The following is a 15,106-nucleotide window of genomic DNA, read 5'->3' as shown; positions in this document are numbered from 1 at the left end:
CTATGTTATTATAAATACACTATATCCTATGTTATTATAAATACACTATATCCTATGTTATTATAAATACACTATATCCTATGTTATTATAAATACACTATATCCTATGTTATTATAAATACACTATGTCCTATGTTATTATAAATACACTATGTCCTATGTTATTATAAATACACTATATCCTATGTTATTATAAATACACTATATCCTATGTTATTATAAATACACTATATCCTATGTTATTATAAATACACTATATCCTATGTTATTATAAATACACTATATCCTATGTTATTATAAATACACTATATCCTATGTTATTATAAATACACTATATCCTATGTTATTATAAATACACTATATCCTATGTTATTATAAATACACTATATCCTATGTTATTATAAATACACTATATCCTATGTTATTATAAATACACTATGTCCTATGTTATTATTAATACAGTACAGTGGGGCAAAAAAAAGTATTTAGTCAGCCACCAATTGTGCAAGTTCTCCCACGTAAAAAGATGAGAGAGGCCTGTAATGTCATCATAGGTACACTTCAACTATGACAGACAAAATGAGAAGAAAAAAAATCCAGAAAATCACATTGTAGAATTTTTAATGAATTTATTTGCAAATTATGGTGGAAAATAAGTATTTTGTCATTAACAAAAGTTTATCTCAATACTTTGTTATATACCCTTTGTTGGCAATGACAGAGGTCAAACGTTTTCTGTAAGTCTTCACAAGGTTTTCACACACTGTTGCTGGTATTTTGGCCCATTCCTCCATGCAGGTCTCCTCTAGAGCAGTGATGTTTTGGGGCCTGTTGCTGGGCAACACGGACTTTCAACTCCCTCCAAAGATCTTCTATGGGGTTGAGATCTGGAGACTGGCTAGGCCACTCCAGGACCTTGAAATGCTTCTTACGAAGCCACTCCTTCGTTGTCCATGCGGTGTGTTTGGGATCATTGTCATGCTGAAAGAACCATGGAAGGAGATTTTCACTCAAAATCTCACAATACATGGCTCCATTCATTCTTTCCTTTACACAGATCAGTCATCCTGGTCCCTTTGCAGAAAAACAGCCCCAAAGCATGATGTTTCCACCCCCATGCTTCACAGTAGGTATGGTGTTCTTTGGATGCAACTCAGCATTCTTTGTCCTCCAAACACGACGAGTTGAGTTTTTACCAAAAAGTTATATTTTGGTTTCATCTGACCATATGACATTCTCCCAATCTTCTTCTGGATCATCCAAATGCTCTCTAGCAAACTTCAGACGGGCCTGGACATGTACTGGCTTAAGCAGGGGGACACGTCTGGCACTGCAGGATTTGAGTCCCTGGCGGCGTAGTGTGTTATGATGTGATACTTTGGTCCCAGCTCTCTGCAGGTCATTCACTAGGTCCCCCCGTGTGGTTCTGGGATTTTTGCTCACCGTTCTTGTGATCATTTTGACCCCACGGGGTGAGATCTTGCGTGGAGCCCCAGATCGAGGGAGATGTCTTCCATTTCCTAATAATTGCTCCCACAGTTGATTTCTTAAACCAAACTGCTTACCTATTGCAGATTCAGATTTTTCTCTCATTTTGTCTGTCATAGTTGAAGTGTACCTACGATGAAAATTACAGGCCTCTCTCATCTTTCTAAGTGGGAGAACTTGCACAATTGGTGGCTGACTAAATACTCTTTTGCCCCACTGTATATCCTATGTAATTATTAATACACTATATCCTATTGATTGTATTCATTGGTTTTCCCTGTTCATTGCAAAGTTCACTGAACTACCAACATAAACCAATATAAGGATAACGCTGGAATGATACTAATTGTATTTTGGCTATTCGGTTCTAGTGGTCTGGACTTTGCGATGGAAAACTCTCATCCACTTGTCCCTTTAATTTGTTGCTCTGCGATGGAAACCGCTCATCCACTTGTCCCTTTAATTTGTTTCTCTGCGATGGAAACCGCTCATCCACTTGTCCCTTTAATTTGTTTCTCTGCGATGGAAACCGCTCATCCACTTGTCCCTTTAATTTTTTTTCTCTGCGATGGAAACCGCTCATCCACCACCATCATTACTCGCCGGTGTTTGATATTTTGGTAGGATGTACGCATGCGCCTCTCATTGGGTTCTCGGAGCTTTTCGGAGTAAGTTGGATGCGCGTCCTTCTCACTCGCATCCCGAAAGCACATCGAACCTGTGACGATGGGGAAGCTCAGGAAACACCGCTTTGGAATGTTGACCTTTTCCTTCTTTTGTACTTTTCTCTGCTGTGCGCAAAGGTAAATTGGTGATTGTGTTTTTACGCCCATTCTTCAAATGTCCATTGCATGGCATGTATCCTAGGCTATTTAAAGCGCCGTCCCGCTCTATCTTGGTTTGAAGTAGGTATTTGCTTGCCGACCACCTTATGGTCTGTCTTCCCCCTCAGCGCCAAAGATCTGAGGGATCCCAGTAACATGCCGCTGGTTAAAGACACGGTAGACAGACTGATGAAAGGCTACGACATTCGGCTGAGGCCAGATTTCGGAGGTAAGAGGAAAGACAAAAGGAAAAGCAAATCGAGATGATGAATGTCATGTGTGCTGCCATTTATGACGCGCAGTGCTCTATACATGTTTAATGACTTGCTGCAAAAAAAAAACTCTGGTACAATTGTTCTCATCGTGATAAATCTTCCATCCATAGACTAGGCTACCTCTCCAATTACAGTGGTAATAGAGTGTAATAGCCTTCCATCCAAATATAACACGTATTTTTCACGTCACCAAAAACCTTTTCCAATGTATCACCTTCAAATGATGAAATAAGATATGCTAGCCTATTCTGTATGGAGAACAAGGTCTTTAACTGGACGATCGATTCTATTCGCAGCGGGTAGCCTATTGAACTTCTGGTTGCCTACCATTCTGTTTGAATCAACGGAGTTCCAAATGATGATGCCGATGATTATAGTCATTTTAATTGACAACGATGATCATTCAGACTGCATAAAACATGCATTATTTAAACTGATGATGAGAGAACTTGGTGACATATCATTGACAGCAACCTACTGGTAGAATAACGGCCATCACATTCTTTTCTAAAAGGGAAAGAAAGAATTCCGTTCTCCTTTAATAACCTGCTTTTCTTCGCTTCACAGGTGCGCCGGTGGCGGTGGGGATGAATATAGACATAGCCAGCATAGACATGGTGTCTGAAGTCAATATGGTACGTGCATCATTATCATCCTCCTTATATGTTTCTCAGTATGCCTGGTTGAGTAGATTCGTATAGAGGAACCGATAACGCATTGTCAATCCATGTTTGACAGGGAACTTAATGCATGTCACGTTCTGTATTATGGGGAATTATGTTAACGACGTGTGGGGGGGGGGGGGAGTCTGATGTTAGTTTGATTCTATACAGGAATCGATTCTCAGCTCTGCATTTAGATGTTTTTCCGGACGTGGATGATTGGTGTCTATTGGTTCCCATTTGAATTCAAAACACACGCTCACTGGCGCACTTCTACGGACATCCTTGCGTGCACAATCAACGCCGAGGCTGTGGCGTCTTCTGTTTCGGTTTCTTGTATCAAGCCATTGACTGCTATCATTTTGTTTGACATGACAGCGGCGCGCTATAACGCGAAAAATGAAGAAGATTTAAGGGAAAAACCGAGAGAATTCCCATTTTCTCTCATAGTACAAAAACATTTTCTTCAACGTGATTGCACCGCGCTCTCCTTTAGGAGAGGTATCTAGTTCTAGCTTCACTTCACTTTGAAGCGCGACGGGGGAGCGCATCATCAGCTACGTAAAATGATCCCTCCTCCCCCTGTCAGATCATGAGCGATGACGTAGATATGCGTGAAATAGAACATGTCTGGACATACGATGGTAATCACGAGGGCATTTAATCGAGCTCCACTACACAATGCTATGGGTATGTCCCTAATGGCACCCTACTTCCATATGTAGTGAACTACTTTTGACCAGAGTCCCATGGGTCCTAGTCAAAAGTAGTGTACATTATAGGGAATAAAAAAAGTAGTGTACATTATAGGGAATTTAAAAAAAAAGTAGTGTACATTATAGGGAATTAAAAAAGAATAGTGTACAATGTAGAGAATAGGGGTGTCATCTGTCTCCGTGCTGAAGAAAACCACTAGGTGCATAGAGATGGAATGAGGTGGATCTCTCTCTCTCTCTCTCTCTCTCTCTCTCTCTCTCTCTCTCTCTCTCTCTCTCTCTCTCTCTCTCTCTCTCTCTCTCTCTCTCTCTCGCTCTCTCTCTCTCTCTTTCTCTCTCTCTCTCTCTCTAGCTCTGGTCTCTGTGCTCTGGATAAGAAATAGGCATCTTATGTAACATTGTATCAATGGTTTGCTCTGGAGGAGGCTTGTAGGGGAGAGTTCTGTTCTCCTTATCCAACTGAATTCATATTTGATCCGTTGTTGCATTTGGCATGGCTTTTCCCAGTGGATTTGATTTCAAATGTGTAATTGAATTTACCTAAGTGTACATTTTGCCCAGATAAGACTTGTGTGGCAAGACAGTACATTGTGTTAGTTGGTTAGATGGCTTGGTTGGTTGGGGCTTGATGCTGGAAACACAGTGAGTTGTGTGTTGCTGTGAAGTTTTATTCCTGTGTGGGCCATGTGTACTGAATCACTGAGCTTGCTATAATGCTATAGGTCTGCCTGGATAAAAGCATCATCAGCTGAATTACCATAGTACTTCCTGTGAGGAAGGGATGTGGAAGTTAGTTTTGGTTAAAGAGGATGCAGCTAGGCTGAAAGGATGAAAGGGCTGTGGGGTTCCTCTGGGATGTCAACCAGTGATCATCTTCTCCTCCCTCCCTCCCTCCCTCCCTCCCTCCCTCCCTCCCTCCCTCCCTCCCTCCCTCCCTCCCTCCCTCCCTCCCTCCCTCCCTCCCTCCCTCCCTCCCTCCCTCCCTCCCTCCCTCCCTCCCTCCCTCCCTCCCCCCCTTCACACCTCCCCCTCCCTCCCCCTTCACACCTCCCTCCCTCCCTTCTCTGGTTTTTAAATGCCTGGCTGCGTCCTCTCTGTCTCTGACCTGGATTTTCACGTAAGCCACCTTTATCTCTCTAAAGGGTGATGTTACTTTAAAACTCAGAATCCACATCTACAGACGTTCATCTGTAATAAACAAAACACGGCTTCATACAGCCAGCCACTCAGTGTGTAACAAAACAGTGCACGAAAGAGCGAACAGAACAGATTAGTAGAGAGAGAGAGAGAAAGAGAGAGAGAGGGAGAGAGAGAGAGAGAGAGAGAGAGAGAGAGAGAGAGAGAGAGAGAGAGAGAGAGGACTGAGGTCATGCCAACTCCCTGTAGCTATAAGAACATTCTCATTTCATTTCACGGAGGAGAAAGAATTGGCTTGCAGGGCAGGAGCATAAGCATGGCTCTCCTCTCATCCTCTCCTCTCATCCTCTATTCCTCTCCTCTCATCCTCTCTTCCACTCCTCTCATCCTCTATTCCTCTCCTCTCATCCTCTATTCCTCTCCTCTCATCCTCTATTCCTCTCCTCTCATCCTCTATTCCTCTCCTCTCATCCTCTCTTCTTCTCCTCTCATCCTCTATTCCTCTCCTCTCATCCTCTATTCCACTCCTCTCATCCTCTCTTCTTCTCCTCTCATCCTCTATTCCTCTCCTCTCATCCTCTATTCCACTCCTCTCATCCTCTCCTCTCATCCTCTATTCCTCTCCTCTCGTCCTCTCATCCTCTCCTCTCATCCTCTATTCCTCTCCTCTCATCCTCTATTCCACTCCTCTCATCCTCTATTCCTCTCCTCTCATCCTCTCCTCTCATCCTCTATTCCACTCCTCTCATCCTCTATTCCACTCCTCTCATCCTCTATTCCTCTACTCTCATCCTCTATTCCACTCCTCTCATCCTCTATTCCTCTACTCTCATCCTCTATTCCACTCCTCTCATCCTCTCCTCTCATCCTCTATTCCTCTACTCTCATCCTCTATTCCACTCCTCTCATCCTCTATTCCTCTCCTCTCATCCTCTATTCCTCTCCTCTCATCCTCTATTCTTCTCCTCTCATCCTCTATTCCTCTCCTCTCATCCTCTATTCCTCTCCTCTCATCCTCTATTCCTCTCCTCTCATCCTCTATTCCTCTCCTCTCGTCCTCTCATCCTCTCCTCTCATCCTCTATTCTTCTCCTCTCAGCCTCTACTCTCATCCTCTATTCCTCTCCTCTTTTCCTCCATTTCTCTCCTACAAAACGGCTGCACGGCCGACGCATTTAGACTAAATGAAAACTGCCAAAAATATGATCTCTCTCCCTCCCTCCCTCTCTCGCTTTCTCCCTCTCTTCCTCTCTCCAATCTCCTTCATTCTCCCTTATCTCTCGCTCTTTCTCTGCTCTCTCTCTCTCTCTCTCTCTCTCTCTCTCTCTCTCTCTCTCTCTCTCTCTCTCTCTCTCTCTCTCTCTCTCTCTCTCTCTCTCTCTCTCTCTCCTCTCTCCCTCTCTCCCTCTGTCTCTCTCTATCTCTCTTTCCCCTCTCCCTCATCCTCCCCTCTCCCTCTGTCTCTCTCTATCTCTCTTTCCCCTCTTCCTCATCCTCCCCTCTCCCTATCGTCCCACACATAGTCATTATTACCTTCTGAATGTGAATCCTCCTCTCATGGTTATGTAACAACCTTCCTTCTAACAACAGACAGGTTGGTGGTACAGGAGTTCCTCTCTGTCTCCTCTAAAAACAGACAGGTTGGTGGTACAGGAGTTCCTCTCTGTCTCCTCTAACAACAGACAGGTTGGTGATACTGGAGTTCCTCTCTGTCTCCTCTAACAACAGACAGGTTGGTGATACTGGAGTTCCTCTCTGTCTCCTCTAACAACAGACAGGTTGGTGATACAGGAGTTCCTCTCTGTCTCCTCTAACAACAGACAGGTTGGTGGTACAGGAGTTCCTCTCTGTCTCCTCTAACAACAGACAGGTTGGTGATACTGGAGTTCCTCTCTGTCTCCTCTAACAACAGACAGGTTGGTGGTACAGGAGTTCCTCTCTGTCTCCTCTAACAACAGACAGGTTGGTGGTACAGGAGTTCCTCTCTGTCTCCTCTAACAACAGACAGGTTGGTGGTACAGGAGTTCCTCTCTGTCTCCTCTAACAACAGACAGGTTGGTGGTACTGGAGTTCCTCTCTGTCTCCTCTAACAACAGACAGGTTGGTGATACAGGAGTTCCTCTCTGTCTCCTCTAAAAACAGACAGGTTGGTGGTACAGGAGTTCCTCTCTGTCTCCTCTAACAACAGACAGGTTGGTGGTACTGGAGTTCCTCTCTGTCTCCTCTAACAACAGACAGGTTGGTGATACTGGAGTTCCTCTCTGTCTCCTCTAACAACAGACAGGTTGGTGATACTGTAGTTCCTCTCTGTCTCCTCTAACAACAGACAGGTTGGTGATACTGGAGTTCCTCTCTGTCTCCTCTAACAACAGACAGGTTGGTGATACTGGAGTTCCTCTCTGTCTCCTCTAACAACAGACAGGTTGGTGATACAGGAGTTCCTCTCTGTCTCCTCTAACAACAGACAGGTTGGTGATACTGGAGTTCCTCTCTGTCTCCTCTAACAACAGACAGGTTGGTGGTACAGGAGTTCCTCTCTGTCTCCTCTAACAACAGACAGGTTGGTGGTACAGGAGTTCCTCTCTGTCTCCTCTAACAACAGACAGGTTGGTGATACTGGAGTTCCTCTCTGTCTCCTCTAACAACAGACAGGTTGGTGGTACAGGAGTTCCTCTCTGTCTCCTCTAACAACAGACAGGTTGGTGATACTGTAGTTCCTCTCTGTCTCCTCTAACAACAGACAGGTTGGTGGTACTGTAGTTCCTCTCTGTCTCCTCTAACAACAGACAGGTTGGTGATACTGGAGTTCCTCTCTGTCTCCTCTAACAACAGACAGGTTGGTGATACTGTAGTTCCTCTCTGTCTCCTCTAACAACAGACAGGTTGGTGATACTGGAGTTCCTCTCTGTCTCCTCTAACAACAGACAGGTTGGTGATACTGGAGTTCCTCTCTGTCTCCTCTAAAAACAGACAGGTTGGTGATACTGTAGTTCCTCTCTGTCTCCTCTAAAAACAGACAGGTTGGTGATACTGGAGTTCCTCTCTGTCTCCTCTAACAACAGACAGGTTGGTGGTACAGGAGTTCCTCTCTGTCTCCTCTAACAACAGACAGGTTGGTGATACTGGAGTTCCTCTCTGTCTCCTCTAACAACAGACAGGTTGGTGGTACAGGAGTTCCTCTCTGTCTCCTCTAACAACAGACAGGTTGTTGGTACAGGAGTTCCTCTCTGTCTCCTCTAACAACAGACAGGTTGGTGATACTGCAGTTCCTCTCTGTCTCCTCTAACAACAGACAGGTTGGTGATACTGGAGTTCCTCTCTGTCTCCTCTAACAACAGACAGGTTGGTGGTACAGGAGTTCCTCTCTGTCTCCTCTAACAACAGACAGGTTGGTGGTACTGTAGTTCCTCTCTGTCTCCTCTAACAACAGACAGGTTGGTGATACTGCAGTTCCTCTCTGTCTCCTCTAACAACAGACAGGTTGGTGATACTGGAGTTCCTCTCTGTCTCCTCTAACAACAGACAGGTTGGTGATACTGGAGTTCCTCTCTGTCTCCTCTAACAACAGACAGGTTGGTGATACTGGAGTTCCTCTCTGTCTCCTCTAAAAACAGACAGGTTGGTGATACTGTAGTTCCTCTCTGTCTCCTCTAACAGCAGACAGGTTGGTGATACAGGAGTTCCTCTCTGTCTCCTCTAACAACAGACAGGTTGTTGGTGGTACTGGAGTTTCAGAGCCAGCTTCAAACAGACAGGTTGTTGGTGGTACTGGAGTTTCAGAGCCAGCTTCAAACAGGTTGTTGGTGGTACTGGAGTTTCAGAGCCAGCTTCAGACAGACAGGCTGTTGGTGGTACTGGAGTTTCAGAGCCAGCTTCAGACAGACAGGTTGTTGGTGGTACTGGAGTTTCAGAGCCAGCTTCAAACAGACAGGTTGTTGGTGGTACTGGAGTTTCAGAGCCAGCTTCAAACAGACAGGTTGTTGGTGGTACTGGAGTTTCAGAGCCAGCTTCAAACAGACAGGCTGTTGGTGGTACTGGAGTTTCAGAGCCAGCTTCAGACAGACAGGTTGTTGGTGGTATTGGAGTTTCAGAGCCAGCTTCAAACAGACAGGCTGTTGGTTGCTCCTCTGTCGTTCTCCTTCTCAGATCTCCAGTCTTGAAGACTGAAGTTGCGTCCAGAGTTGCAGTCATTTCCATTTCAGTCCCAGTCGATTCATAAAGCAAACCAAATGTCAAATGCCCATTCCAAATGTTGCTAATTCAAAGGGTTAGGGTTATACAGAATGCTTTATTTTGGGAATTTCAGTGTTCTTCCTGAGTTGACTGGAATTTAAATGGATTGACGGCAACCCTGGTTGCATCCAAAATGGCACTCTATTTATGAAATGCACTTCTTCAGGGCTTTGGTTAAGGTCATGGCTAAGAGAAAGGCACCATAGAGAAGGAATAAGTTGCCATTTCAGTTGAGTGGTACTGGTTTGAATTTCAGCTCCTTCCTGGTCATCATGTGTTCCTTGACATCCCAGGGTAGCCCACAAGAAATCACTGGAGCAAAAGTCTGTTTTTGAAAAAGAAGGAACCATATAATTATGCAATAATACTGCACATGAGAGGCCATGTGTTATGATATATTTTTTTTATCATGGCTGTGATGTGGTCATGGACACGAGGTTGTCAAAGTGGCCTTTTAGGCGCTCTCTGGTCGTTAAGTTCTATTTGTATGGACTGCCATGCAAAGCAAAACTACCCAAGCGCTGTTTGATAGTTTCAGAACCTTGGTTTCTAGGGGACGCTGTCCATGGTTCTGAAAACAGCGCACCTCCGGTCCATGCCAGTCAGATGGAAACATTGTATAGAGGCACTGTCCATGGTTCTGAACACAACACTGAAAATGTTATCAAAAGACATTGATACATCAGATCAGAATAGAAACCACAAAGACTCCCCCCCCGGATGTTCGCAGTATCGACAGCTATTTATTTATGATACTGAATTGCACATTTCCACAGGGCAGAGCTCGTTCCCCCAGGTTCTCATACATGCTGCCACAACTATTCTACACTATCTGTCTCTCTCCAGTGATTTTCTGTGGTTCTTGGTTTCTTCATTTTTTTTGTCTTCGTTTATTACGAATGAGTCTGGCTTCAGTTTGCCTTTTCCTTCATTTCCTCTTCGGCCAAATTGCAACCTCAAATCAAACCACACCTTATTCAGTAGGTGGCGTAGGAAACTCTGGAGAATATGACCCATCTCCTGTTGTGAAACAGTTGCCAGATCGATGTTTATCCCCTTGTCCGACAGACATTCTAGAAAGCACTTCACCGCCCAGTTGGTTTGTCTTGTCTTGTAGTTTCTTCATTTCTCTCATTTCTTTGTCGTTTATAGCAGCTGATTTCTCCATGTCTATAATGTTAACACTAGACTCAGGTTGCTGGTTCATCTATAATGTTAACACTAGACTCAGGTTACTGGTCCATCTATAATGTTAACACTAGACTCAGGTTGCTGGTTCATGTCTATAATGTTAACACTAGACTCAGGTTGCTGGTTCATGTCTATAATGTTAACACTAGACTCAGGTTGCTGGTTCATGTCTATAATGTTAACACTAGACTCAGGTTGCTGGTCCATCTATAATGTTAACACTAGACTCAGGTTGCTGGTTCATGTCTATAATGTTAACACTAGACTCAGGTTACTGGTCCATCTATAATGTTAACACTAGACTCAGGTTACTGGTCCATCTATAATGTTAACACTAGACTCAGGTTACTGGTCCATCTATAATGTTAACACTAGACTCAGGTTACTGGTCCATCTATAATGTTAACACTAGACTCAGGTTACTGGTCCATCTATAATGTTAACACTAGACTCAGGTTACTGGTCCATCTATAATGTTAACACTAGACTCAGGTTACTGGTCCATCTATAATGTTAACACTAGACTCAGGTTGCTGGTCCATCTATAATGTTAACACTAGACTCAGGTTACTGGTCCATCTATAATGTTAACACTAGACTCAGGTTACTGGTCCATCTATAATGTTAACACTAGACTCAGGTTGCTGGTTCATGTCTATAATGTTAACACTAGACTCAGGTTGCTGGTCCATCTATAATGTTAACACTAGACTCAGGTTGCTGGTCCATGTCTATAATGTTAACACTAGACTCAGGTTACTGGTCCATGTCTATAATGTTAACACTAGACTCAGGTTGCTGGTCCATCTATAATGTTAACACTAGACTCAGGTTACTGGTCCATCTATAATGTTAACACTAGACTCAGGTTGCTGGTCCATGTCTATAATGTTAACACTAGACTCAGGTTACTGGTCCATCTATAATGTTAACACTAGACTCAGGTTACTGGTCCATGTCTATAATGTTAACACTAGACTCAGGTTACTGGTCCATCTATAATGTTAACACTAGACTCAGGTTGCTGGTTCATGTTTATAATGTTAACACTAGACTCAGGTTACTGGTCCATCTATAATGTTAACACTAGACTCAGGTTGCTGGTTCATGTCTATAATGTTAACACTAGACTCAGGTTACTGGTCCATCTATAATGTTAACACTAGACTCAGGTTGCTGGTCCATCTATAATGTTAACACTAGACTCAGGTTGCTGGTTCATGTCTATAATGTTAACACTAGACTCAGGTTGCTGGTTCATGTCTATAATGTTAACACTAGACTCAGGTTGCTGGTTCATGTCTATAATGTTAACACTAGACTCAGGTTGCTGGTCCATCTATAATGTTAACACTAGACTCAGGTTGCTGGTTCATGTCTATAATGTTAACACTAGACTCAGGTTACTGGTCCATCTATAATGTTAACACTAGACTCAGGTTACTGGTCCATCTATAATGTTAACACTAGACTCAGGTTACTGGTCCATCTATAATGTTAACACTAGACTCAGGTTACTGGTCCATCTATAATGTTAACACTAGACTCAGGTTACTGGTCCATCTATAATGTTAACACTAGACTCAGGTTACTGGTCCATCTATAATGTTAACACTAGACTCAGGTTGCTGGTCCATCTATAATGTTAACACTAGACTCAGGTTACTGGTCCATCTATAATGTTAACACTAGACTCAGGTTGCTGGTTCATGTCTATAATGTTAACACTAGACTCAGGTTGCTGGTCCATCTATAATGTTAACACTAGACTCAGGTTACTGGTCCATCAATAATGTTAACACTAGACTCAGGTTACTGGTCCATCTATAATGTTAACACTAGACTCAGGTTACTGGTCCATCTATAATGTTAACACTAGACTCAGGTTGCTGGTCCATCTATAATGTTAACACTAGACTCAGGTTACTGGTCCATCTATAATGTTAACACTAGACTCAGGTTGCTGGTTCATGTCTATAATGTTAACACTAGACTCAGGTTGCTGGTCCATCTATAATGTTAACACTAGACTCAGGTTGCTGGTCCATGTCTATAATGTTAACACTAGACTCAGGTTACTGGTCCATGTCTATAATGTTAACACTAGACTCAGGTTACTGGTCCATCTATAATGTTAACACTAGACTCAGGTTGCTGGTCCATCTATAATGTTAACACTAGACTCAGGTTACTGGTCCATCTATAATGTTAACACTAGACTCAGGTTACTGGTCCATCTATAATGTTAACACTAGACTCAGGTTGCTGGTTCATGTCTATAATGTTAACACTAGACTCAGGTTGCTGGTCCATCTATAATGTTAACACTAGACTCAGGTTGCTGGTCCATGTCTATAATGTTAACACTAGACTCAGGTTACTGGTCCATGTCTATAATGTTAACACTAGACTCAGGTTGCTGGTCCATCTATAATGTTAACACTAGACTCAGGTTACTGGTCCATCTATAATGTTAACACTAGACTCAGGTTGCTGGTCCATGTCTATAATGTTAACACTAGACTCAGGTTACTGGTCCATCTATAATGTTAACACTAGACTCAGGTTACTGGTCCATGTCTATAATGTTAACACTAGACTCAGGTTACTGGTCCATCTATAATGTTAACACTAGACTCAGGTTGCTGGTTCATGTTTATAATGTTAACACTAGACTCAGGTTACTGGTCCATCTATAATGTTAACACTAGACTCAGGTTGCTGGTTCATGTCTATAATGTTAACACTAGACTCAGGTTACTGGTCCATCTATAATGTTAACACTAGACTCAGGTTGCTGGTCCATCTATAATGTTAACACTAGACTCAGGTTGCTGGTTCATGTCTATAATGTTAACACTAGACTCAGGTTGCTGGTTCATGTCTATAATGTTAACACTAGACTCAGGTTGCTGGTTCATGTCTATAATGTTAACACTAGACTCAGGTTGCTGGTCCATCTATAATGTTAACACTAGACTCAGGTTGCTGGTTCATGTCTATAATGTTAACACTAGACTCAGGTTACTGGTCCATCTATAATGTTAACACTAGACTCAGGTTACTGGTCCATCTATAATGTTAACACTAGACTCAGGTTACTGGTCCATCTATAATGTTAACACTAGACTCAGGTTACTGGTCCATCTATAATGTTAACACTAGACTCAGGTTACTGGTCCATCTATAATGTTAACACTAGACTCAGGTTACTGGTCCATCTATAATGTTAACACTAGACTCAGGTTGCTGGTCCATCTATAATGTTAACACTAGACTCAGGTTACTGGTCCATCTATAATGTTAACACTAGACTCAGGTTGCTGGTTCATGTCTATAATGTTAACACTAGACTCAGGTTGCTGGTCCATCTATAATGTTAACACTAGACTCAGGTTACTGGTCCATCTATAATGTTAACACTAGACTCAGGTTACTGGTCCATCTATAATGTTAACACTAGACTCAGGTTACTGGTCCATCTATAATGTTAACACTAGACTCAGGTTGCTGGTCCATCTATAATGTTAACACTAGACTCAGGTTACTGGTCCATCTATAATGTTAACACTAGACTCAGGTTGCTGGTTCATGTCTATAATGTTAACACTAGACTCAGGTTGCTGGTCCATCTATAATGTTAACACTAGACTCAGGTTGCTGGTCCATGTCTATAATGTTAACACTAGACTCAGGTTACTGGTCCATGTCTATAATGTTAACACTAGACTCAGGTTGCTGGTCCATCTATAATGTTAACACTAGACTCAGGTTACTGGTCCATCTATAATGTTAACACTAGACTCAGGTTGCTGGTCCATGTCTATAATGTTAACACTAGACTCAGGTTACTGGTCCATCTATAATGTTAACACTAGACTCAGGTTACTGGTCCATGTCTATAATGTTAACACTAGATTCAGGTTACTGGTCCATCTATAATGTTAACACTAGACTCAGGTTGCTGGTTCATGTTTATAATGTTAACACTAGACTCAGGTTACTGGTCCATCTATAATGTTAACACTAGACTCAGGTTGCTGGTTCATGTCTATAATGTTAACACTAGACTCAGGTTACTGGTCCATCTATAATGTTAACACTAGACTCAGGTTGCTGGTCCATCTATAATGTTAACACTAGACTCAGGTTGCTGGTTCATGTCTATAATGTTAACACTAGACTCAGGTTGCTGGTTCATGTCTATAATGTTAACACTAGACTCAGGTTGCTGGTTCATGTCTATAATGTTAACACTAGACTCAGGTTGCTGGTTCATGTCTATAATGTTAACACTAGACTCAGGTTGCTGGTTCATGTCTATAATGTTAACACTAGACTCAGGTTGCTGGTCCATCTATAATGTTAACACTAGACTCAGGTTACTGGTCCATCTATAATGTTAACACTAGACTCAGGTTGCTGGTCCATGTCTATAATGTTAACACTAGACTCAGGTTACTGGTCCATGTCTATAATGTTAACACTAGACTCAGGTTACTGGTCCATCTATAATGTTAACACTAGACTCAGGTTGCTGGTTCATGTTTATAATGTTAACACTAGACTCAGGTTGCTGGT

At 42.7% G+C, this 15,106-nt stretch overlaps 1 protein-coding gene across 2 annotated transcripts in view; it reads left to right on the top strand.

Annotated features, from left to right (window-relative positions):
• The first annotated feature begins 2,135 nt into the window (after positions 1 to 2,135).
• Positions 2,136 to 15,106, top strand: part of gabrb2a (gamma-aminobutyric acid type A receptor subunit beta2a) — a 140,301-nt gene continuing 127,330 nt past the window's right edge. For both annotated transcript variants that reach the window (XM_046324395.1, XM_046324394.1), the window contains exons 1-3: positions 2,136 to 2,291; positions 2,441 to 2,541; positions 3,155 to 3,222. In XM_046324395.1, coding sequence (XP_046180351.1) covers positions 2,215 to 2,291; positions 2,441 to 2,541; positions 3,155 to 3,222 — 246 coding nt within the window. In that variant the 5' untranslated portion in view covers positions 2,136 to 2,214. The remainder of the gene's footprint in view (positions 2,292 to 2,440; positions 2,542 to 3,154; positions 3,223 to 15,106) is intronic.

The sequence above is a fragment of the Oncorhynchus gorbuscha genome, linkage group LG23 (assembly GCF_021184085.1).
Source record: "Oncorhynchus gorbuscha isolate QuinsamMale2020 ecotype Even-year linkage group LG23, OgorEven_v1.0, whole genome shotgun sequence".
Lineage (NCBI taxonomy): Eukaryota > Metazoa > Chordata > Actinopteri > Salmoniformes > Salmonidae > Oncorhynchus > Oncorhynchus gorbuscha.
Note: the sequence above shows the minus strand (reverse complement) of the source record. Positions and strands in the feature narration are given on the sequence as shown.